Here is a 23,949-nt window from a genome sequence, read left to right as displayed (position 1 = left end):
TCCCTGACAGATCAGTTGGTCTGGGATATGAGTATTTATAGCAAGTACTCCATCAACCACTGCTGAAAGGCCTAATTAAAACAGATTTTTTTTTTCTTACAAGAAACTGAGTATCTCAATAGCATGTACAGTCAGCAGGCAGCTTTAGCTTGCCTGGTTTAATCCTGCAGCTCTGCTGCTTTCCTTGTTTCTGCATTTAACTATGCTTGTTCATCAAGATAATAACATAGAGCTATTTTTCTCATTCCTTCAGTAATTTTGAGAAGATAGTTTCCACATAAATATTACTCTTCCAAGTGCCACTGCTACGAATGCTACCTGGGATGCACAGATGGAAGGTGAAAGTCGCTTACTGCCCTTACATCATTGCCAAAAATGGGTAATTCAGCCATTGCCTTCTGAAACTTTTTTGGTGCTGTGAGAGGCACAAGGTAAGCCAGTTCCTATCCTACAGGGTGTTGAAATCATCATGGCTAGCAGGTAGCAAACATGTATTTCTCACAGAAACTCAACTTCCACAGTCAGAGAGATATTACAATGAGAAGGATGATAGCGTGTCAAAGCTAGTTCTATGAAACATGGAAGCTTATTTAACACTTCCTTTTTGATGAACTGGGGAAGTACTGCTTCACTCATCCACTCACTCTCTCTCATTGGACCCTTTACATGATGTAACACATTGACTTGGCAAAAGACTAAATGGGGAAAAAAAAATCAAGACTTTTAATTTTTAATTTGAATCACCTCTAGTAAGTGCCATAAAAAGGATAGGGACATGACTGTACATCAGGGAGCTGGAGGGGTAAGGTCTTTGAGCAGCAGTGAGCTGTTACATGAACTCAGCTGCTCAGGGAATCACAGTCTTAACATTTTTATTATTATTATTATTACTGCATTTTTCCAATCAAGGTTTTAAATCCACCTGTAAGTATGATTTAAGATAAATGACATGAGAAATGTGGACACTTGTCCAACCATTGATGTCACTCATCAGCACAGTCCTCTCACCGTACCAATCAAGTGTTCTTAAGTGTCACTTCAAATTTATTTCACTGTTTATTTCAAGTGTGAAATGGTACTGATAAGTGAGTTAATAATGCTAGGTTTAGATAGCCTACAGAATGGAAGCATCTTTGCAAATATTATTAGAAGTGACCACGAAAAGGAAGATTTTTTTTTTCTCTTTGCAAAAGAGATCCCTTCTGCTTTTTCCTTTTTTTTTTTTTTTTCTTTTTTTTTTTTTTTTCCCCCTCACCCTGTTAAGGTTTCCAGATGATCACTTTTCTTGCAGGTACTTTAAAAAAATACCAACATTTTAAACTCCTTATTCTTAGAAGAGAGTTAGAAGTTCATCGCAGGATAGTTGTGTCAGGACAGTGATTATATTTTGATCTCTACTTCAAACAAGTGACTGCCTTTCAGAATTGTTCCTCTGGCACAAGTAAACATTAAACTTGTACCGCCCTGTTTGAAGTAATTCACAATTATGCTTGACAACAAAGCACAAGATGAGTATCATTAATTTTTATTGTACAAAACGGACAAGATATGGCATTCCTTTGAATTAAAAAAAGATCAAAAGAGAACAAATGTACTTGGAACAATTTTGTAAATGGAACAATTAATACACAACCTTTTGTCCAGCAATATTTATCTGCAAGACCACCTTATAGACATGACAAGTATAATTAAAAAAATATTCCATCAGTTCAAGCAATAGTTTAATTTTCCATGAAAGAAGTATTTCTATAAACACTTTATGTTCAGTCAAAACAAACACTTTTGAATTTTCTTACCTTAGAGATATAAAACAACCAGAGAGGTTTGGGAATCATCAGAGAAGTCTATCCCATGGGAAAAGTCTAAGCTTTGTATTCGAGTTGAAAATGTTTGTTTTTATAAAAATAAGTAATACCGATATAGCATTTCCTAGCCAAATATTTATGGCAAATTGATCTTGTTTTTGTGGTGATTTCTTCATCAGTGCAGCAAAAGCCTGTTGTTTGTTTTATTTGACACCTCACTTCCGTGTAAAACTCAAAAATCGAATATAGACCCAGGGAAAAGTTTTTGTTAATTTTATTCATAAAAGCTACCCTTTATTGCACAGGACTTACAAAAGGTCAAAACTATGCAAGGTTTTCAGTTGGCTTATCAGAAAAAACATCGAATAAATGTTGAACAGTTTTCCCTTTCTCCCAGTGGAAGGAATTCTTTCTTGGCATTCTTAGTATAAACATGAAATAAAAAAGGGGAACTAGGTAACTATGTTAAATTCCAGTTCAGTTGTAAATAAACAACAGTGCTAGTCAGTGCTACAAAGAACTGCACTATTTGCATTTCTGAAGAAAAAAATGATCAAAACTATGAAATTATCCGGGAAGCTCACAAACAATTGTGCCAAGACAGTGCAAGACTATCTTTGCTTCTTTGCTATGGCCTAAGCTTTACAAAAAAGTGAAAAAGTGCTTTTCTGCAGGACGTAGTCACTGCGATAAACTTCTGAGATGGTCCCAGGGCATAAGTTATCCTAGACACTCACACACACACTAGTACTTGTTACACTGTGCTTTCTGTGAAGAGATTATGCTGCAGTACTTTACATTTTCCATTCTCTCTTCCTCCAGAAGAAAAAAAAACAACTTCTATGCAAGATAAAAATAATTTTGAATAATTAGTCATGTATTAAAGAACTAGTTTTGAATTATTTATTCATTTTAACATCTAGTCATATAAAATAAAGTGTAAAAGTATGAAGGTATCAGAACGTGGCTTTCAGCAAGGCAGTTTGGGAAGTAAGAATTCAACATAAAACAGAATATTTTTTCCCCTTTGAAAAGGATCACATCAGAATGAATGAAAAACATTGAAGAATTTCACTTCAAGCCTGCACTCCTGCCTTTTGTCCTTTACCCAAGAGGAGAGACCACTGGAAGAATCCTCCAGGGTTTCAGTTGTGTTGTTCTTTGTGCTCTTGTATCAGGTCTGGCTGGAACTATGTACTGCCCTCTTTGGGTGGCAGGGGTTGCTGAGGCTGCTGTGGTGGCTGTGTGCCTGTGGCAGTTTTAATAGAGTTCAGAGTTTTGCTAAACCAAGAGTTCTTGGCAGCTTGGATTTCATTCATAAGGGCTCCTCTCTGATGCTCCAGCTCCTAAGAAAGCAAAATGGTCAGAATTGATCAAAAACAAACAAACAAACAAGAGCATCTTCAGACTCAGTTCCTTGCAACCTCCCAGGCACTGGAGAGAAAAACATTGAAATCACTGAAACAGTATTTAGACATACAAATGGAAATCTCTTTTCTTTTGTTCTTCTCTCTTTTTAAAAGCAAGCAAACAAACAACAACAAAAACAAACAATCCTAAGATTCTGGAAGTTCACAGGTATAGAGCAGGTACAGGCATATGCTCCCTTTAGCGCCATTTTTAACCCCATGATTCATAACTTGCACGGATCAACCTGGACAGAGTACGACAAGGCTAAGGAGACTGCCCTGCAGTACCTGCATTCCACGTACCTGAATTTTGCACTTGGCTTCCACAAGCTGCAGTTTGGTCTGTGCAAGTTCCAGCTCCATCTCTCTCAGTTGCTTCTTCAGTGCATCCTTCTCGTCATCTGTTTCTATGCCTTTATTCTCCATGCTTAGTGAAGGCAGCTTCAGTGTCCCCTCTTTACTGAAAATCTCACTGCAGTGTTTGCAGGCCATCACTTTACCCTGAAATAGCCAGAAAGCTCGTTTTTAATCCATGTTACAGGAGTCGCTCTGTTTCTTGGAAGAGCCATTTTTATGTTAGATTGCCTTTCTGTGCTGAAGTTTTCACACTTGACATTAAGAGAATTTGAGAATTTCTTGAACAACTTCCTGAATGCATGAAACAGTATAAAGAAATCCTAAAGCCTATTTAGCATGCTCTGATAATGCCTTTGATCCTCTTCATTACTCAAACCTTCTTGCTACCAAAGCTTTTTCATATTTTGCAGTATTTATGTCAGCACAATTCAGAAGAATAAATTACATGCTGGGAACTTCCACAAAAGCACTTGACCAAATTTTCATACAGATTTTGATATTTCCAAGAAACCCAGGTAACTTTTCCACATTTCCAGAAGCAAGCAGTCAGCCTGCGTTTGCTGGAAGGGACAATGCTACCTTCCTGATGCTTGTTTAGCTTCCTAGGGGATGGTCCTTTTTGCTAACAACATCTGACACACAGTAGTAAAGTTTTCATGCTACCTGGCAAGGTGAGCCAGCCGCTCATGGCTGAAGATATAACACAGCTGGCCTGTGTCACAAACAAACACAGGATATTGAACTGTTCAGCAAATTATAGGAACATCTATACTAGTGTATTTTTGGATGAATAACAGATAAAAATTACCATTACAAAGCAACAAATCAGGTTCAGCTTGAGTACTTAGGAAAAAACTAGAAGTTACAGCAGAGAGAAAATGATTCTGCCTACTCAGTAGTGACACAGAAGAGGGATGGAATTATTACCTGATCAGGAAATATTTACCATCAGTGCAGATACTAGAAGGGAGAGGAGGAACTGCTATGGAAATTCTGGGTATGAACCAAGTTGTGCTAATTACTTAAAACTGTTCTGCTTAACTTACACAGTAGGCAAGTGTAGAAAGCCAAAGATAAACAGTAGCCTAATAGCAATGCTGATCCCCTCCAGCATGCATGCTGGAGTAGCAGCACGTTTTCTCCTCTAGAGAGACATCTTTTGTTTTAATTTAAATAAAAAATCTAAGTAAATACAGCCTCTGTATGTTTTTGCCAAAAGTATACATTTCTACATGAAAATCTATATGCACTTCAGTTTGAGAGTTCCAGCCTGTATGATACAAGATAAAGAACACTGGAAGGAGACAAACCCTTGAATCATTCACATTGTGTGAAAAATACACATGGGGCTATCAGTGCAGCTGTTTGGATGTCACAGTTGTTGCAATAAATTTCACTTCCCCTTTTGTTTTGTGTCACTGACCACATTTGCGTTAGAGCCGTCCTGTATGTAGAGGCATCACTCTCACCTTCACAACTTCCAGTTCATCTTTACTGGCTGCCTGCTGTTTTTCCAGCCTGGTACTCAGCTGGGAACAAATCTGGAGCAGAGAAAGCAGTCTCTTAGATAAAGTTTATTTTATTAAAATATTACTTAATCTTTTTAGCTTTTTTTTTTTTTTTTTTTTTTATTAGAGCTAACATTTCTTAAATTCTGCCTCACTCAGGTAGGTACGTGTGTTCCCCCTCAACAAATCCACTGTTGGGGATAACGGAGACCAAAAAAAATGGCAGCATTCAACATAGAACCTGAACATGGACACCAGAACATTTTATTGATTAACGGGTTTATGATATTTCCACTGCATTATGTCACACAGCAAAGAAACATTCATCCTATAGTACACAAAATAGCTTAAAGAAGGGTTATTCTTCATTCCCCAAATTAGCAGACTATTAGGAAAATCAAAAAGATTTATCACAAATTATAATGCTTTTTGAAAGCCTAAAACATAACGTATCTTATTTAAAGGATGAGATAAGCAACTCTAAAAGTTCAGCTCTCAGGACATGTTGAAAAGAGTTTACAAATAAATACAAGAGGGTGTCTTTAGAACCATTACCTGTTTATAGTCTGCAATAATGGCTGTGGTTTTCTTAATCTCAGATTCTGCCTTCTCTAGCTGCTTCCTGAAGACTTCCTTCAGCTAGGAGTTGAAGGAGAGAAGTTACACAGTACACTGAAAAAAGGTTTCAAAATGCATCATCAAATTGTTCTCTCAAAGTCTTGCTGTGTTTACAACAATTCTACATCTTTTTCTTACCAATTTCCAGTGCTTCAGAAGTAGAAAGTCTGATTTACTCAATATACAAACATCTACGATAACAAAAAAATGTCTATACTGTGATACAGTGTATCATTGTTCAGAGAACTGTCCTATACAGGAATTTTCTTTCTCCGTGTGCAGCACGGTCCACAGTTACATGCTTTGTTGTTGGGTTGTTTGTTTGTTTGTTTTTCCTCTGCACACTCTCACAGGGGGTTTGGGCAGACAAATTGTTTGGAGATGGAACAAGGAGAAGAATCTCTCAGCACTATCACGCTCATCCCCAAAACAGAAGGAAAAAAATCTTTTTAGTTGCCGACAAAGAGAAACAGAAGCAGGAATCTGTTTTAGTTGTGCCAGCTAACTCATTCCTCCACCATTAAGAACCACTAAACATGGAGAGCCATCTCAGCAGGATTAAGGCCTCCATTGCCTTTTATATACTAACCACAGAACTTGCAGAGAGAGGAAAAAAAAAGAAGAAAAAATATCAATTGTTATAGTCAGTGTTGTCAAATGGCAAAAATGAGAGCCCCTGTATCATTCTCAAAGCATGCTTACATGTACATCAGTATTCAGCACATAAGATATGCAGGATCAAAAGACTAAGACTAAACATTCTGCAATTGAGTGAAGCCAGGTCTGGGCAGCAAAATCACTCCAAACCTCAGTTCTGTCCTGTTGATTCTAGCTTCTGAGAGGAATGCCCATAGCTTTGTTTCAGTGAACCAGCAGCCTCTTAGAAGGCAACAATTCCTCCAGTAACCCTCTGTAGATAATTAAGAGACATCTAATCATGCCTCCTTAGTTGTGACTGCTTACCACCTATGAAAATGATTGTTATAATACTGGGAAGGGAGTAAGATACAGAAAATTGGACATTCAGGAAAACACTGAAACGTATACTTAGAAAAAAAATACCCTGGCACTTTGAACTTTTAATTGCCACTGCATTTTGAAGACAAAAATCCCTTCCGTAACCACAATACATTCATGCTTTTCAGATTATCCTTTTGCTTGCATTCAGCTTAGTAGGAAAGACTGGAGAATGCCTTACCTGAGCGGTTTCCTCTTCCTGCTTCCGTTTCTCTTCCTCCGTCTCCACTAGTTTCTGTTTGGTCAGGAGAAGTTCCTTGTTCAAAACATCAGCTTTGTCTTCAGCCTAGAATCAGAAACACTGGTGTAAATCATGTTATCTGTGCCAATATAAGTGTATCGGTGTGTATATATCTCACAAATACTGCAGCTTCATGATCTAGAGTTGCCTTTTCCTGCCCTCGATGGCTCACCCAACCTATTTTGTAAATGAAATTCCCTTTTCAAGTAGCTATTTTCTAAATTATTTCTTTGTGCTTCAACTGTGGAAAAGAACCCTTTTGTCAAGTGTTACCCACACCCAGGTGACAGGTGAGCATAGATCATATGTCGTAATACAAATGATATATAAAATATTTTTGTTGGGAATGATATTAATGTAAGAGAAGAAAGCATGATTCAGCTCCTGTGTAACTTTAGATAACATTTAATTTTTCTATCTTTCAGGCTAGTTGCCTGCAGTGTACCTTACAAAGCATCAGAGCTTAGACAAGTATAAGAGACAAAGAGAACCACCAGAAAAAAAGGTTTGTTAACAATTGTTTCCTGGAGAGCCTTGATACTGCGTGCGTACTGGAGAATACAAACTTTCTCCTTTCTTTAAGGGGCCAAGCTTATGTAGATATATACTGGGAATTTTTTGGATTCTGAGAGCACTGTCCTCACAGATCACCAGATTGAGCACCAGGAGAGAAATGTATTTTTCAACACCTGGATGTATTCTGTTGACTTCCCCAACTGGGAGATACATACTGCAACACATCACTTCCACCACCCAGTTACTGAGCAGAACAGGCAATGACTGTAGTCAAATATTACTTACTTGCTGGAAATACAAGAGGGAAAATGATATTACAAACAACAACAGCGCAGATATTATCTCTGACCTGCGCTTTGTTTTTTTCTACTACCAATGGTATTAGCTTATCTACTGCTACAGTGTTAATTATTAATGAGGGTGTTAGTGGTGACTGTGAGCAGCTGAAGCAGCTCCACCAAGACTTCGTCTGAAAAGATGGACTGAGGATTCCTGCATTGCTCACTGCATATACAAGGCTGTATGGGAGAAAGCAAAAATGAGAAGCAATAGAACAGACGAGGGATAAGGCTGACATCTCAAAACAAAAGAGCTCAGGGATAACAAAGGTATTTTTGACAAAAGACTTGTTTAGGACATACTTCGGAGAATCAACTAAAAATCTTTCCTCCTTTTATATGGTCATTCCAGGTTTTCCAAGCACCTGCCATGGTGTACAGTATCACCTCTCCTTGCGAGTAAGAAATGCAGCAGCACAAAGCTTTTCTTTCAGTGCCACTGAACTGAGGTGGGGTGTGGGAACACTTAATGGAGCCACTCATCTACAGAGAAACTGCTAAAATGCAGGAGAGCAAAGAATGGGGCTGGCAAAGGTCTGTCTAACAGCTTTGTGATGATACTTCAGAACACAGCAGGGGCAGAAGCAGATATAAAGCTGCTTTACATACAGCTATTCCTGGGGAAGACAGAGCACCTCGATGCAGTGTTTTTGTCTTCTACACTGCAATGCCCACTCCAGCAGGCAAAGTGGTTATCTGCCCGTGCTTGCTCACCAAGGTGCCTCAGATTTTTAGAATCACACGAATCCACATCAGAAGTACCTAGCTGCCAAGGGTCTGACTAAATAGAAATACACTACTGTGGCCAATGATGTTTACAATTCTGAGGTTAGATAAAGAAGCCAAATAAATACAGAAAATCAAATTGAGAGACCCCTGCAGGAAAAGATTTTACATTGTAAGAGGCACTACAGCCTTCACTAAGCAAGATGCTAATCATGAGGGGTGGTGGAATATGGCCCTGCTGTATTTCATACCACACCACTTCATTCTCTTTAATGTAGTTGGCTATACTGAAATTGCTGTGAAAAAAATAGATCCACATAAGGTAGCAGACATTCTGCAAAGCAACTTCCCTTACAATCACTCTTTTGAGGAATATATCATACCTTTTTCCAGTAAACGTTTGTTCTTTGGTACCTGCCTAAAAGATTATGGCTTACATTTTGTAAAATGAACTGCAACAGAGAAGGTACGGTCAGTGTTAATAATACACTGCTGTGTATGCCTCTGCCTGCATCCACGTGGAGATACAGCAACTAGAATTAAGGCTGTCAGGAAAACAAAGGCACAAATACCAATGCTTTTAATTTTGTGTAAATGCTTTCACTTGAGCAAACAACAGGGCTACTAAAACTAGCATTGCGAAGCTGGAGTTTGGAGCCATCTCCTTCAGCATTACCTGGTCCAGGTCATTCCGTAAGGCAATTTTGCTTGTAACAAGCTCATGGGCAAGGTCATCGTTCTCCTGCTCCAGCCTCATGCTAGCTTCTTGGAGCCTGCGATTTTCCCTCTGCAGAAAGAAAGGAACAACCAAAAGAGGAAATTAACTCTTATCAATATTAAAGAGCAGTAAGCGAATATGTTGTATGTATAAAACACTGATAAGGCAAGAGTGCACATTAAGACAGGACTGCTGCTCTGGGAAACAACAGTGAATTAAGCCAGCAGTGCAAATGCAGCAATTCCACTTACATCCCAATGGTTATGTTTGAGTCACATAAGTGACACACTGATTGTAGGGTTTCTCTGTCAAAAGTAAACACAGTCCTCTCAATAAAAACATCTGCTTTCTTATTTCCTTTGATGAGGAGGAATCAGACAGATAAAATCCCACCCAGCAGCAGTGAACAGGGAGATAACTCGAAATAATGTTTCCATGCAGAAAGCTGTCCTCTGCTCCATTTTACAAAACCTCATCTGCAGGCACTCCATAAAAATAGTCCATTCTGGAGATGCTGTGGTACCAACCATTCGTCCTCTGTGGGACCAGTAAAGAACAGCATTTAGAAGGGAACTCCTTACAACTCATATAACATGTACATCCACCTGTATGCTTTCTCTGTAACTTGCACCAGTGACAACAGGTACGTTTTACAGGACACCTGCTGAGAAAAAGTGCCAGATGGAGAGGGGACATCAGTCCCTGAGCACAGGTCCAGAACCTGTTCTGCCCACGATGCACGACAACACAAAATGTAGACCTTCAAGACTGCAGGCACCTCCTACCTGCTCCATAAAGGCAGAAATGACTACATAGAGCACTAACTGGTGAAGGTAATGCATTGGAAAAAAAAGAAAACCAGCAATTCATGTTTCTTAAAAATCAATTTATGTGACTGTTATTTAGGGCTGAGAAGCATAATTATATTCAGAAGGTATCTGTGGGTTGGTGGACTTCCAGGAGTCCACATCAAATCCCCTGGCTTCAGAAGAACACAGTGAGGTGAGTCTGATACAGGTGCCCTTCTCAAACAGATTTTGAGAGAGCAAAAAAAATTGCTGACTTTCAGTCACATAGTGACTGCAAAAGAGACTGGAAATGGAATCTGTTTGCTGTGGAAACTCAAGAAAAATGCAAAGTTCACATGGAAGTTTATAGATGGAGAAACAGTAACCTACATGCTAACATCTCAAAAAGGCCACTTGAAAGGTTATGGTCTCCCAAGAAATACAGTAAAAGGGAATATATTAACAGCACTTAGAACAGCAAAAATATTTCAAGAGTTGCTCATTGAATGTTTTCCTACAAAATGTGATTTCTTTGCATAAGCATATTATTCACCAGTCTTCACTTCCTCTTGCTCACCAGCTATGCTCAAATAATTCTTTCCAAAGCTCACCACAGTGAAACAACTGCTTTTCATCTGTTTCAAAAAGTTTTTGCATGCCTGTCTTAAAAAAGGACAACTACAGTTCTAAGAGGATGCTAAAAAAGGTCTCTTCTTTGTCTTAGCTTCCTCTGTGGCAGGAAGCAGAACCTCTGCAAATACCTTCTTCTTACTGGGACATTATTGTGTAAGTGGATTGTGCACTACCCTTTACAGGAAAGTAAGTTCATTTCCTCCCCAAAAGACTGTACTTTAAATAACTTTGTTTTGTTATAGAAACCCTAAAATACTTGTGATTTCACACAATTAAAATAACCACTGCTAAAAGACACCTAACTTCGGGGATTTTTTTTTAATCGCATCATATTCTGTTTGAGACAAGGAATTTTTAAAGTAAAATTATCCTGTAGGGATGATATATACTTGGAAGCATAACAGCAAATTGCTATCTTCAGTAATAATAATAATAAACAACTCCAATGAAGCTTTATTTCTGTATTTTGTTCAGACCATCCAAGAAGTGTTGGTTTATATAGACACAGGTCTGTTAGTGAGCAGTTATCAAAAAGTCATAAGTTCACTTAGAAACTGGGACAAAATCAGGACTGTATTACTGTCAAGTGCTACAGCACCAATACCTTTTTGTAGGGATGTTGCTTAGAGCAAGAAATCAGCAAGTTCTTAGACTTCCACAAAATAACCCAGAAAGAAGTTTGCTTTAACATTTTTGCTATGCTTTTGCCAAAAGCTTCTGTGTCCGCAAAGCAAGCTGCACGGTGTGAAGTTCGGAGTTCCTGCTTTGCATTCGCAGACAAGTGGAAAGCAAGCTACGTGGTTGGAAATGCGCTATCCTCCTCTTAAACTGAAATTTACACAATATGTTTTTAATAAGTTAAATATCTCTTACCTTGGACATCCAGTCAATATCTAAGAGCTGAGTCTCTCATTGGGCCACCTTTACTCTTCCTCCACACAGGGCAGTATGTGCGATTAGATGGTTTGTCCTTTCCAGCTCCTCCCCCCAGATCTAGCAGTGAAAAACTGCCTCCTTCCTCAGGAGGAAACTCTTATCTGCTTACGTCTAAATAAAATCTAACGTTACACAATGAAGACAAAAATATCAAACAGTGCTTTTTGTATCTAGCAAATTACTTCCGATGCCTCTGAGATATACACAGGGTTTTTATAAAATACCAGTTGCAATGGAATGAAGCTCAATAGATGGAGCTGGTTTATTATAGCAGGACTCGCAAGCAGTATTTTGTAACCTGACATTAGCCAACTAGTCAGACCTGTTAGTTGTCCTCAGTGTAAACTGACAGCTCCCTGCCTTTTCTCCAGACACCACTAACAATTTACTGACTATACCAACAATTTCCTTCTCTTCAGTATCACCCAGTTTCTAGGTTTCTACAATCATTAAAACACAAGATTCCCTCTTTCCCAAATACCTCTTTCCTGTTACAAAAGGCATCTGGTGAACTCTTTTAAAAGGAGGATACTGCATTTCCAAAAGGGACAAACACCGCTGGTACGGACAAACACAAAAAAAACTTACCTCCAGTAAAGTCACAGACCAAATACTGCTTTCAACCATTGGTGTAAAGACAGTGAAAACAGGATATAAAATAATTTTTAATACCAACAAAAGTAGCCAAAATAAAATAAAATAGCCAAATCTTCAGTGGGTTTTTGGTTCCTATTTTTAAAGAGGATATTCTCCAACTTCCATTACGTACTTGACAGAAAGAAGACAAACTTGAGAGCAGCAGGCGAGCCTCAGCCCAGGAAGACCGAAAGGCTTAGACTCCACCCTTTGCTCCCATCCAGCCAGCATGAAGGAGCGATACCAGACATGACTAGTGATGATGAGGTATTCTCTCTATGCTGCTACTCAAGCTGGGTGTAATGAGTCACAAACCTTGTTAAGCAATTCAGTGTCACATTTGCTGATGAACAAACACCCAAACCACAGATCTTTGGGCAAGAACAGGTCCTCAGTGGCAGAATGACAGCATGAATTAAAATTCACTTTCCTAGATGCAAGCAAACTGAGGTCTTCATAAGCCCATTGGAAAGACCTCTGGCTTGTGAAGGCAGCTCTGAAGGAAAATCCTGTAAAACGCCACCTAGAAAGCCAAAAGGCTTTTACAGCAAACTGTCCAGGAAAACCTTTCATGGGAAGCAAAACTCAAGCACCCGGAGGTGGTTTGTGTTTTTTGCTTGTTGACTCAAAAAATATTCCCAGAAGTGCCATAGCACTTTTTTTTTTTCCTTTCCTTTTTCTTAAAACCAGAAACAAACAAAAAATCTACATCAGGAGTTACCTTACATTTTTCCTCATGGCAGTTACCAGGACTCTGAATAAAAATGACCAGTGTATTAGTTTTTGCTTCCACTTCAAAGACACAAAAGGCTGTTATCTCCAAATTACCTTTATTCAGACAGACAACATCTCTGTCACGCAACAAAGTCCACAGATGAAAATGCATTCCTACCTTCAGAACAGAACCCTGGGCACAGGCAGGGTCTGACTGGAAAACTCCAGCCAACTTTGCATGAACATATCCTTTTTATTTAAACTCAAAGATTCCTAGATCCAACTTCAGCAATTTCTTATCAAATCAACCACAACCCTGTTACATGAGATGTTCTGTTCTCAAACACGGAAAAAAAAATTATAGAAAAATATCAATCTGAATCATATTGCTGTTTTTTCTGCACATACAGGTCACTTTTTTATTGACTTCTATAGGCAATTTTTAATTTAACTAAAAATCATGAAAACTGGTGGCAAACAGGAATTTAGAACTTGTTTACTTTTACAACCTTTTAAAATCTGACAAAAATATGAGTGATAGCTTGTTATGTGTAATAGAAGATAAAATTAGTTGACTGTGAAAACATCCAAAAAAAGAAAAACACAAAAAAACAAAACACTTTTCCTACATAAAACTTGTAAATACAGGAGAAAAACACCAAACCTTATTGCTCTCTTTAATACTGTTCTTTTGGTAAATCAAATCTACTGCAATCAACATGTGAAACAGGAGCTGCGCAGGAACTCCTGTGGCATGTAACACATCTTACTGTAGCACGTGAACTCAACCTCTCAAGAAAACGTGACTGGTGAACGGCAGGCCTGGCTTCACAAAACCAGTCCTCTTCTGGAGCTTACGGAGCACTCAGGTTGGTGGCTTTGGAGCAGCAGCTGCCAGCTGGCTGGATACACCCCTGCTGCCCTCAACCCTCAGACACAGGGCATTTTTCCCGGGGCTCCTCAGCCCCAGCACTCCTGTGCCCAGAAGGTCATTTCACAGGGAGACGTCCTTCCTCACTGCAATTCCGAAGTGCCAACACACCCCCATTGCTGTGGTACACCTCTATAGTCCCAACAAATCTCTTTTGGCAACAAGAACTGTGATACGCTGCAAACAACAAATCTGTAAAAGCTATAACTAAAAACTGTCAACAAACTGCAAGCATGTTTCCTCCTCGACCTAGAAGAAGAATGTTCGGCGTGGATCTCCATGCATCTAAGGAACACCTCCTTCCTGGGTAGTAAATTAAAATAACATTTTGTTCTGGAAGAGAAGCTGTAAAAAGTGTAACAATGTGGGCCTTGGGGGCACAGCCCAGGCAGAGAACACGCAAGGCCAGAGGGAGCTAGCAGCAATGCTGTGCTCAGAGGCAATACCAGCTCTTCAAAGCAGTGGAGACTCAGTCATTTCCCAAACCAAGCCCAGCTGGACAGCGTCTAGCACTGACGCTGCCAAAACAAAATGCATTTGTAAGCATATGGGCTGCTGTATGATCTTTTAAGGGACAAGTGAAGCTGACTTTTTACTTTCTGCCCACTAGGAAACACTATGGAAATGTCCATTCCCACCAATCTCAGCCAGACACATAAATAAAATCAAGCAAGACAAGAAGCAGAGAACACTTACAAGCATTTCTCCATGACATCCGTCAGCTGAAAAATGAGTCCAAACTGTGCATTTAATGTGAAGCTAACCAGTTATGGAGCCTCTCTCTAATCACAGCCTCAGTAAGAAGAGCAGAACCAATCCAGTGAGTTACAAAAGTACAAGCCCAAACTTGGGCTGTGATCTTGACTGTGACAGTGACTCACACACGCAGGGGCCAAAGAGCCACTTTTTAATTATCCCCCAACTGCAAACGAGCATATATTCTTCACCATCAGTTGCCCAAGATTAACTAGTTAAGGTGCTCCTACAGAGCTTTAAAGAAGCCTTCTTTGGGTTCTAAGCATTATTTTAATTCCACAGTAGCATGAGTGAACCACTTAATTTTTATTTTATTTTTTTTTAATAGAAATTTTCTGGTTAACAACTCTTGGCTGCTACAGCAGTCCCGGTCCTCATGAACCATAAAACGTACACTCCTTAACATAAAAAACTATATTTAAAACATTGATGTTCACAGGTAAATACTTTAAAAAAATAAAAATTAAAAAAGTCAGTTTTACTTTCTCTGTAACTGTAACTCTATCTCATCCTATTTATGAAGCACGGCATAGTCTTTTGCCACAGGTTTTCACACTGTGGTTTTCTGAACATGGTGTACTTTCCTTACGTTCACATACTGTGTAAACCTTTGCACGCCCTATTATTTACTACTCCACATTCCAGGCATTCTCTATACCAACAGCATTGTCACTTCACATAATAAGGCACAATGAAGAACAGCAGGATAACAATACAGGTGTGTGTAAGCAACATCAATTCCCAGCAAAACTGGGCAATATGCAGTAAAGTGCTTCAATTCTGGCAGCTTCACCTAAGGAAATCTAACCTCTTTTTAAAATAAGCAAGTAATAAATGAATCCTGAACTCTATGTAAAGTGTAAACATAGAGGCAGAACCTCCATCACACAAAAATCTATGGCAACAGAATGTAGCAGTAACAATAAAATAAATACACCAGAATGATAAGCAATACTGATCCAAAATTTAAAAACTATTATTTTTTTTTTGGTGAACTATCAAGTTATCATATGAATAACTGAAGCTCTATTCCTCTGCTGATCTAAAGCAGGATATTTATTACTATGAATTCTATTGCAGTAGTACATTAGGACTCCAGGCGAGCTCAGGATCCCACTGTACTAGGCATCATATTAGCAAAAAAAAAATTACTAACATTTCCTACAAACAGATGAAAAACAAGGATCATATCAGTCAAGGAAGAGTTCATCTTCCAAAAGTCTCTGTGGATGTTACTGCATACAGCTTGTGCTAGAACAATATGTATTTTCTCCTTTTTGTGTCTGTAGCTGAGAATCACCCTTTGTTTCTGCGTCTCATGAAGATCTCCCGTAAAAGTGCAACAGCAGGAGAGTTACCTACAAACATATAAACTGAAAGAAGAAAAATATTATATGTGGCTATTTGAAGATGTCTTGAGAGTAACAAATTGTGATTCAAATACTCCTGTAAAACACTAAGTCCAAGCGTTCAAAGTGCTCTTTCAAGAAAGTTTCACCTGCCATTTTAATTCCCTAAAATCTGCATCAGCATATCCTAGAGAGGTGAGCGTGGTACACGTACCTCTGCTTAACTGCTAGAACTGGATCACTTCCCACAGAATGTAGCCAACGAACCAAGTTCCCATACAGCAGCTCCCATACCTTGTATCTGTCCATGGGATCTTCCTGTTGCAGCTGACTCTCTCGCATTGTTTGGTACTCTTTCTCATATTTCTTCAGCTTTTTTGTTGGCACCTGTGGAACACATTTGGAAGACGTGCATTTAGAGATTAGAGAAATGCTGGACAGGCTGCCTGAAAGCTCTGCCTGCAAACAGGAAGCAAAGCAAGTGCTGGAAAGCTGCTGATGAATTAAGTCGCTCCCCATTGCCCCCCCGTCCCTACTCAGCAAGCCATGTCAAACACTTACCAATACAGTTCACACTGGCAGAAATCCTTCTGTGCCTACTGTTGTTAATTTTTCAAATACTTAGCAGAAAATGAGAGTGAAGGAGAGACGTTTTAATGAGAGAAACAAGAAGGAAAGAACCACAAACAACAGGATTGAGAGAACAGGGATGAGGAAAATATGCTTTGATATGTATGATTCACTAAAACAAAGTGCCTTAGCAAAAAAAACTGCTACCACTGAGATTAGAAGAAAAGAGTGTGCATGCACAAGGACTGGACAGTTCCCTGGGGGAGATCAAAGTAATGTTTTTTATTGCTGAAAGAGTATTAATGTCTAAATTGCTAGCTTGTGACCAATGCCCTCATGCAGTCTGGCACCAGAATCCTAGGCTAAGGTGGAGACGCTGCAGCACTCGCTTCCAGCCGCAGCAGGGGAACAGCAAAGCAACAACACAGAAATCACAAGCCGTTTGGTAAACAAGCAGGCAGAAAGGTCAAGTCCCAGGTAGTTTGATTTCTGGGAAAGCACAGCTTTGAACATGAAACAAGGTACACAGAGAGCCCAAGTATGTTTTTAAACAACGCATGGAGATCCTTTGCTTTACTTTCACCTAATTGGTAACGCCATGCGTTACGAGCCATCCTGCCTCTCTCTGGAGACCAGTAATAGCATTACTGTACCTCTGCTGTACAATGAGAAGCTGCCCATTATCATATGCTGGCATCCAGAGAGATCACTAACACAACACACCATCAGGACTTGTAAATACATGCTCTTTCTGATTTGTTATGTATTTCTGATCTGTTATGTATCTGTCTCTTCCTCTTGTATGTATTGATCTTGTCTAGCTAACTGCTGGTGCAAGGGCATGCCACTGTCACCTTGCCTGAGGGCACAAAATTACTGCCAATGAGCAGAGATACATTTTTACATGTGGTTTTGTTGTTGGTTTTCAGTCCAATACCTCCTTCCTCTGTGATACGGGATGGGACCAGCAAGTTCTCAGTGTCACTGCAGAGAGGCCTCTGGGAGGTACAGGAGAAAACATGAAACCCGTGACCTGCACAGCAGAGTGTGCAAGGAGCTATCCTGGAGAAGCAGACAGTGCTAACAAAGCCATACTGATGCCCACAATCACAGATGAAATCTTACACAAGCCCCCCCCCCCCCCCCCCTTAAAAAAAAGCAAAGTAAAGGGGAAACAAAAACTTTCAGTGTTTCGGACGTACAGATGCAAATTTCACTTCTGTCACTCAGTATTGCAAACCACAGTGAAATACAAATTATTTAATGAGAGGCGCTTTTAAACTTTTCAGCCGGGCAACACACTAGGTACACAACCAGCCCTTTTTGTCTTAGCTGCAACTTGAAACCACTGAGGCTATTTAGTAATCAAGAATAAGAAATCAGTTCAGCACAGAATTTTGAACTCCGTAAACCCATCACGCATCCAAAGCCTCATCTATTCCCTCCTTCAAAAATGCTTACTTTAATCTTACCCAGAGAAACAGATCAAGGCTCCCAGGCTGGAGCATTACGAGGATCCTCCAGACCCAGCTCTCTTGTGTTATTCTGGCATTTTATGCTCCTGTGTGCTACCAGCACAAAATTAAGATAGGCATGAGGGAAACATCATGGGGCAGTATGGCAAAAAGGTGCAACATAGGTGAGACTTAGGAGATGATCTCTTCAACTAAATATTTTCCTGATTCTGGTGCTTTTAACTAAGCTTTTACAGTACAAATAAGAAGTAACTCTCACTACAGAGAGAGAGGGAGAGAAGCGTGCCACACATGCAGCCACATGAATCCTTCAGCAGGAATCAAGCTCTCGGAGGGCACGTCTTAACACCCTGTAACTCTTCCCACCAACCACTCATCTCTTCTTTACATTCCTCAGTTTTGATTCACAGACGTGAGTAGGACCATGCCTGGGTCCTCTGTGGCCACAGCAGGGGCAAGTTCACAACTCCTCCAAGAGCCACCCATGGACCAGCAGCTGTGTGCTGGGACCAAGCGCAGGGTCCGCACGCCTGGTCTGCTCTCCAGCAAGCGGCATGCCAATGTTTCTTTACCAGTGTTAGCAGCAAATATGCTAAACCCGGATCAAAGCATCAGGGTACATAAGAATATGCAGCGTTGTAGTTAGAAAACAGCTTCTGTGCTCATCAAAAGAATATCCTGGCTTTAGCATGGCAATGCCAATGTACACTACAACCTTGTCTTAATTGGAAAGCGGTACCTAAATACAGTGAAATTCTATCTTAAGGATTTTGTTGTGGTAGGAAAGTCCTATTAGAGAACCAGTTCATACTAATCCACTTATCCCATGAAATACAAACCCTAGCAGGTATGCTTCATAACTCTGGCAGAGACTAGGTTACTCTGTTATTGTCTATTCAGCCACAGTATTCAAAGAAGTTTCGTGATTTATTACAGCACTTTCTCCTTCTGCAAATACCCTGCTAAACTAAAACAACAACAAAATTAAAGCCTGTTTCCATATTTCCTAATTTAATGCCCTTAAACAATTTGTGAATTCAGCAAGGGACTTCTCTTTAAGCCCTTCTATAAGCACCTAGTGCTAGCTGTGCTTTGGTCTTCATGGATTGCTCCTGAACAAACCGTGCTCATAAATTTTCTGTAAAAGCTTCTGTAATATTGATTTCTTCTTCCTTAAGCACCACGAGACATATTGGCTAGAACTGATGGTTATCAAATTTAGGAGACTCTCATGGTTTATAAACATTATTCATCTGTTTATCTCAGTATCTTCTTGACTCACTTTATTTTATTGTCTTCATGCATAAAGTCACATCACAACTAGTCATACATACAGAAAAAGCCACGCAGAGCATCTTAACAAAACGTCCATGCAGAAGAAATGAACAAACAAAAACTCTTTCTGGAAAAAATAACAGACAGGTGCACGGAGCATCCAAGGAGTCACTGCAGTGAGCTGATATGCCTCAGGTGAGAAAAAAATACTTGTTTTTTAGCTGGCTCCCTGTTCAGGCAAGACTTGAAAGATCTGCTTCACCTTCTCTGGCAATCCTGCTCACTGGCAGCGTGCCGAGCATCGGCATTCACTCAGCTCCAAGAGACCTCTCCCTCATTCTGCAATTTCTTTTGCTGTTTACAGGCAGTTCAGTCTGACCTTGCTGGATTAATAAATCACACATCTATGACTCCTTCCTCTGAAATGTTTTATTGCTCTAATGAAGCACGAGCACTCAGAAGAGGTAGTTATCATTATGTTCATTTGGCAGCCAAGGAAATGGAAGCAGAGATGTAAAGTGATTTCCTGAACATGCAGAAGACAGCCAGAGGCTGATCCAGATAGAAAAATCCCGTTACCTGTTTTCCAATTTCCAGTATCATCAGAGTGCCACACAGGGCAGAGCATCTTTCCCACATTCCCCCTTCTCTTGCTTTCTAGCATTGCATAAAGCCTCCAAAAATACATAGTCTCATCAAGCGACCAGTACAGTCAGCATTCAGCTCTCTGCACACCTTCTGGTTCTGAGAAACGCACTGGGGACACACAGCCAGCGCCCAAACTGTGTGATGCTTTCCTTTCCCATTTCTGAAGTAGTCAAAATTTTGCTGTTTCCCTGGCTACATATGCACTTGGCATTTAGGAGTGATGCCAGGGACTTGCATTCCCTCAAAGATGAGGTTATGTGACGTGCTGGTGACCAACACAGGAGATTAGGGTGCGCACCGACAGCAGCCACAGACACCCTACAGTCCCACTTCCCTTTTTTCCCCGTCTGTCACGTGCCTCAGCCTGCAGTGCCCCACTCTACCCACTGCTGTAAGCTGCGCTCCCCAGCACACATGGTGCTCGGAGAGGACAGGGCCAGCACCCCAGGACCAGCGTCCAGCCCTCGCTCTGCAAGTGAGCACTGGCTCCAAGTGGCTCTCACAAAACCACAGCTACACGCTCCCCTCGAGGGAATCCCAGTTACGCTTGTGCATACTTAGTTTTCTTCACGTGATGGTTTAAAACAGTATTAAAAGCAAGCTAATTTTGACATGATGCTTGGTTCTCTGAGGTGTGTCCTGTGAAGATGGCAAGCTTTAAACAGAACTTCAGAAGGTGGATTAGTGGAATTAAACCGAACAGATTTCATGCATTGTCTTTGTTCACATCTGAAGTTGCTGTCTCACTTTTCTCTAATTAATACTTCATATTTAAAAGACAAATTAGATTCAAGGAAGGATAGTCCAGCTCAGCACTTCATTAAGCCAAATTAAGACTCAAATTTAATACATGAAGAAACTGACTTGATGCTTTACTATTCAGTCATTGATGTGGATAGATGTATCATCCTTCCTTCAAAGCATGGTTGGCAAAAGGTGTGAAGAAACACCTTGCAAGATCTGGCACTGGAAATAAGATGCAGAAGTAGATAAGCAATTTATTTTTCTTTTGGGAGAATACAGTAACAAAAAAGAAAAAACTCACAGAAACATGTTGACACAACAGACTTGTCTCTTGGATTAGATTTTAAAGGGGATGAGTGGGATGTCATATAGAGACATTATGCAAAACAATCAGAACAACTTTATCTCCAATGAAATATTAGCCACAAGCATGAAGTCTGAAAGGAAAAAGGCCAAATCAGAGTTTCTCACAAAACTCCATTCACACTGTCTGCAGAAAGAAATTCTGCAGCATTCATATGGAGAATGAATGTAGGGATTAAAATCAGCTCTTTCCTAAATAAAACGCACAAGCTGGAACACAGTTTGAAGGATTCCCGCCTCTCCTTTTGTCACTGTGCAGTGAAGGGCTTGCTGATAACAGGCTGATTTCAAACCTGCAGTGAAGCAAGTGGAACAACTGTCATCACTGTTTCTCCTTGCTGCAGTATCACTGCCAGGACCCTGACATCCCCATTCTAAAACACAACCACAAATCATGTTGAATGTTGTATCACCCCTGGGTTTAGGGCAACATGGTCAAAAAGTTTTTGTGAAGAAGCCTCTTATCTGATTCTAGCATTATCCTCACTGCAGCCTGGCTTTGCGCAAATTTGCAGCACAAAACCTGCAGTCCCATCGCAGCGGGTAAAGGTGGGTCCGCACTGCTGTTACTCTGCTCGCGCTCATGCATTGCCAGCAGCACGGTAAGAGCCCTGAATGTCAGATGTTACTTTGCCATCTACAGAGACAGGAAGGAGATGTTGCCTGGAATTCCTTGGAAAGGTCCACTATGCTGGAGAGATCGTCTGCTTCACGTGCGCCTGTCTGGCTGCCTGCTGCAGAGCAGCATCTCTCACTACCCTGTAGTTGTAAAAAAGAACTTACAGAGATGCTCTTTTCATATCAGCAAAGCAGCTTGCTCTGAAACAGCGCACCTAAGTGTGCCTTCATTGCAGGGTTGAGGGTTACTCCTTCTGTACACGACCTCTTTGGCAGTTCTGTAGGTGTAAGACCTCCTGAAGAGAGCCTTCAGGATAACACAAATCCAGGCTGAATGCTGGCTGGGGGCAAAGCAAATCAGCTTTGCTTTGAACTTTTATTTTTATTCAACTCTTTCACATCACCCCACTATTAAAATATCTCAATTGCAGCTGAGACACGCATAGAAATTTATAAAAAGAGGAAAGGCAGGTTGCAAGCTTACAGCGTATCCGCACAATTTGCTGTGATTCAAAATGGCAGTAGCCATGATCAGCAACGCTGGATGATTTCCAAAAGCAGATCCTTTTGTCAGTCTTCAGTCTCTAGCGTATTTCCATTCATCTAAACCTGTGGAACCTGGCATAACACATTATTCTGCCATGGCCCTTCTGTTTACAGATCTGCTTAGTTAGGCTCAGTTAACAGTACAGTGAACTTAGTTAAGAGTTAGCTGAGGCCGAAAGATATTCGGGAAGCTTCTTTATACAGCAATCCACCAGCAACACAGGGAAAGAGAAGAAGAAATTCAGATTCCCCAAGCTGTGGCTCTGAACACCAGAGCGTACTTTGGCACTCATTGCAGTACTTGTGTTTTGGAGGCACATATATGGACTACAGGGGAATCTGCATTAAAAAAAAAAAGGCTCAAGAAAAGCACGTTATGCCTTGTGGCAGAGATTCTTCAAAATATTCACCTCCAGATTCCCAAATTAGTTTTCAGCATTCAAAAATTCCTTTGCACTTTGAGCTATGGAGGGTTTATTATCCACTTTAACACTATGTTTCAGCAAGAACAAAACAACAAAAAACCCACACCCAACATCCTGAGTGGCTTAAAAGCAGCGCTTAGAAATGGCTGATTATTTTATATAGTTGCAACGGATGTCTAGCTGCTCACAGACAAAAACTGCTTCCTCTCATATAGATAAGGGCTTTAGTACTGAGATGCACACGGTGAAGGGAAACAGCTACACCCGCTTTGTCAGCAAGCAACCATTTTGCATTTAAATCAGCTCTGGTCAACAGGAGCACTGTTGTGAAGGATGAAAATATTCCAAACGTTCTAGATGGAAGAGGTCTGTACACAGGTCATTTGTATTATCCGACATAATTTAAAGAATGTCTGAACGATGAGGTCTCTGCCACAGAAGACTATGTAAGCTAAATGGAAATCCTGATATATCCTGAGGACGCGGGCTAGGAGTGGGTAGGTGGGGGAACTGATGTGCTGACCAGACATTTGGGACAAGGTCCTGCTCTCCATAAGAGTTTTCTACCAACAGCAGCAGTTTTTCCATCACAGACCTTATCTGTTGGTTTGTACCTTGCAAAATAAGAGTTCTGTGTGATGTTATATGTCTTTCTTACACCTTTCAGTATAAAGCACTTGGTGCTAAAGGTTTTACTATGTATATACGTGTCTATACACACACACACTCACACACCTCCTTGGTGACTCTGCAGAACCAGACCCTCAGCTCTCCCCCATTTCGAGGTGCATCGTTCTTTGCTGTAGACCTAAGCCACGCCAATGAAAAGAAATGAGGACTGTTATGTTACGCTACATGCAGCCCTAGAAAGCCCATGGAGAAATCCTGTCTCAATACAGAGAAAATGGTGAAATTCAGTAAATTTGAAAAACAAAACAAGTGGAATCATTTTGGCTTTTGGGAGAGAAGGGAATGCCATGGTGGTGCAACAAAACGCTCTCCGTTAGAACAGTGCTTTCCCTGGTGGTGCCCACGCGGCTCACCAATAAATCCCACCTCAAAGGCACGCTGCCTGACTGAGGGTCACCGTGCCAGGTTTGTCGCCTGTACACTCTAAGAGCTGACATGTCAGCCACTCCTCTCCCCCAGCCCCAAGGTGTTTTTTTCACATTGCAGTGCCTAAAATCTCACGACTTGGATTCATGTGCAAAATACCACTACCACCCCTCTGCACTGCCCCCCACTTTTTCTGAAAGGGATGAAGTGTGACTTGAGCAGCAGTTTTCAAA

The 23,949-nt window shown here is 40.5% G+C and overlaps 1 protein-coding gene across 11 annotated transcripts in view; it reads right to left on the bottom strand.

Moving 5' to 3' along the window:
• Positions 1-1,368: 1,368 nt before the first annotated feature.
• The window catches only part of RABGAP1L (RAB GTPase activating protein 1 like), a gene marked incomplete at its 5' end in the record, with an annotated part of 248,705 nt that continues 226,124 nt past the window's right edge, over positions 1,369-23,949 (bottom strand). For 9 of the 11 annotated variants that reach the window (XM_084290877.1, XM_084290880.1, XM_084290878.1 and 6 more), the window contains 7 exons: positions 1,369-3,151; positions 3,518-3,715; positions 5,041-5,112; positions 5,635-5,718; positions 6,896-7,000; positions 9,212-9,322; positions 16,291-16,383. In XM_084290877.1, coding sequence (XP_084147003.1) covers positions 2,996-3,151; positions 3,518-3,715; positions 5,041-5,112; positions 5,635-5,718; positions 6,896-7,000; positions 9,212-9,322; positions 16,291-16,383 — 819 coding nt within the window. In that variant the 3' untranslated portion in view covers positions 1,369-2,995. Of the gene's footprint in view, positions 3,152-3,517; positions 3,716-5,040; positions 5,113-5,634; positions 5,719-6,895; positions 7,001-9,211; positions 9,323-11,547; positions 11,754-15,566; positions 16,021-16,290; positions 16,384-23,949 lie in introns of those variants that run through there. The other 2 variants (XM_084290876.1, XM_084290882.1) reach the window with 2 other exon arrangements.

Source organism: Netta rufina, assembly GCF_964035555.1.
Source record: "Netta rufina genome assembly, chromosome: 8".
Lineage (NCBI taxonomy): Eukaryota > Metazoa > Chordata > Aves > Anseriformes > Anatidae > Netta > Netta rufina.
Note: the sequence above shows the minus strand (reverse complement) of the source record. Positions and strands in the feature narration are given on the sequence as shown.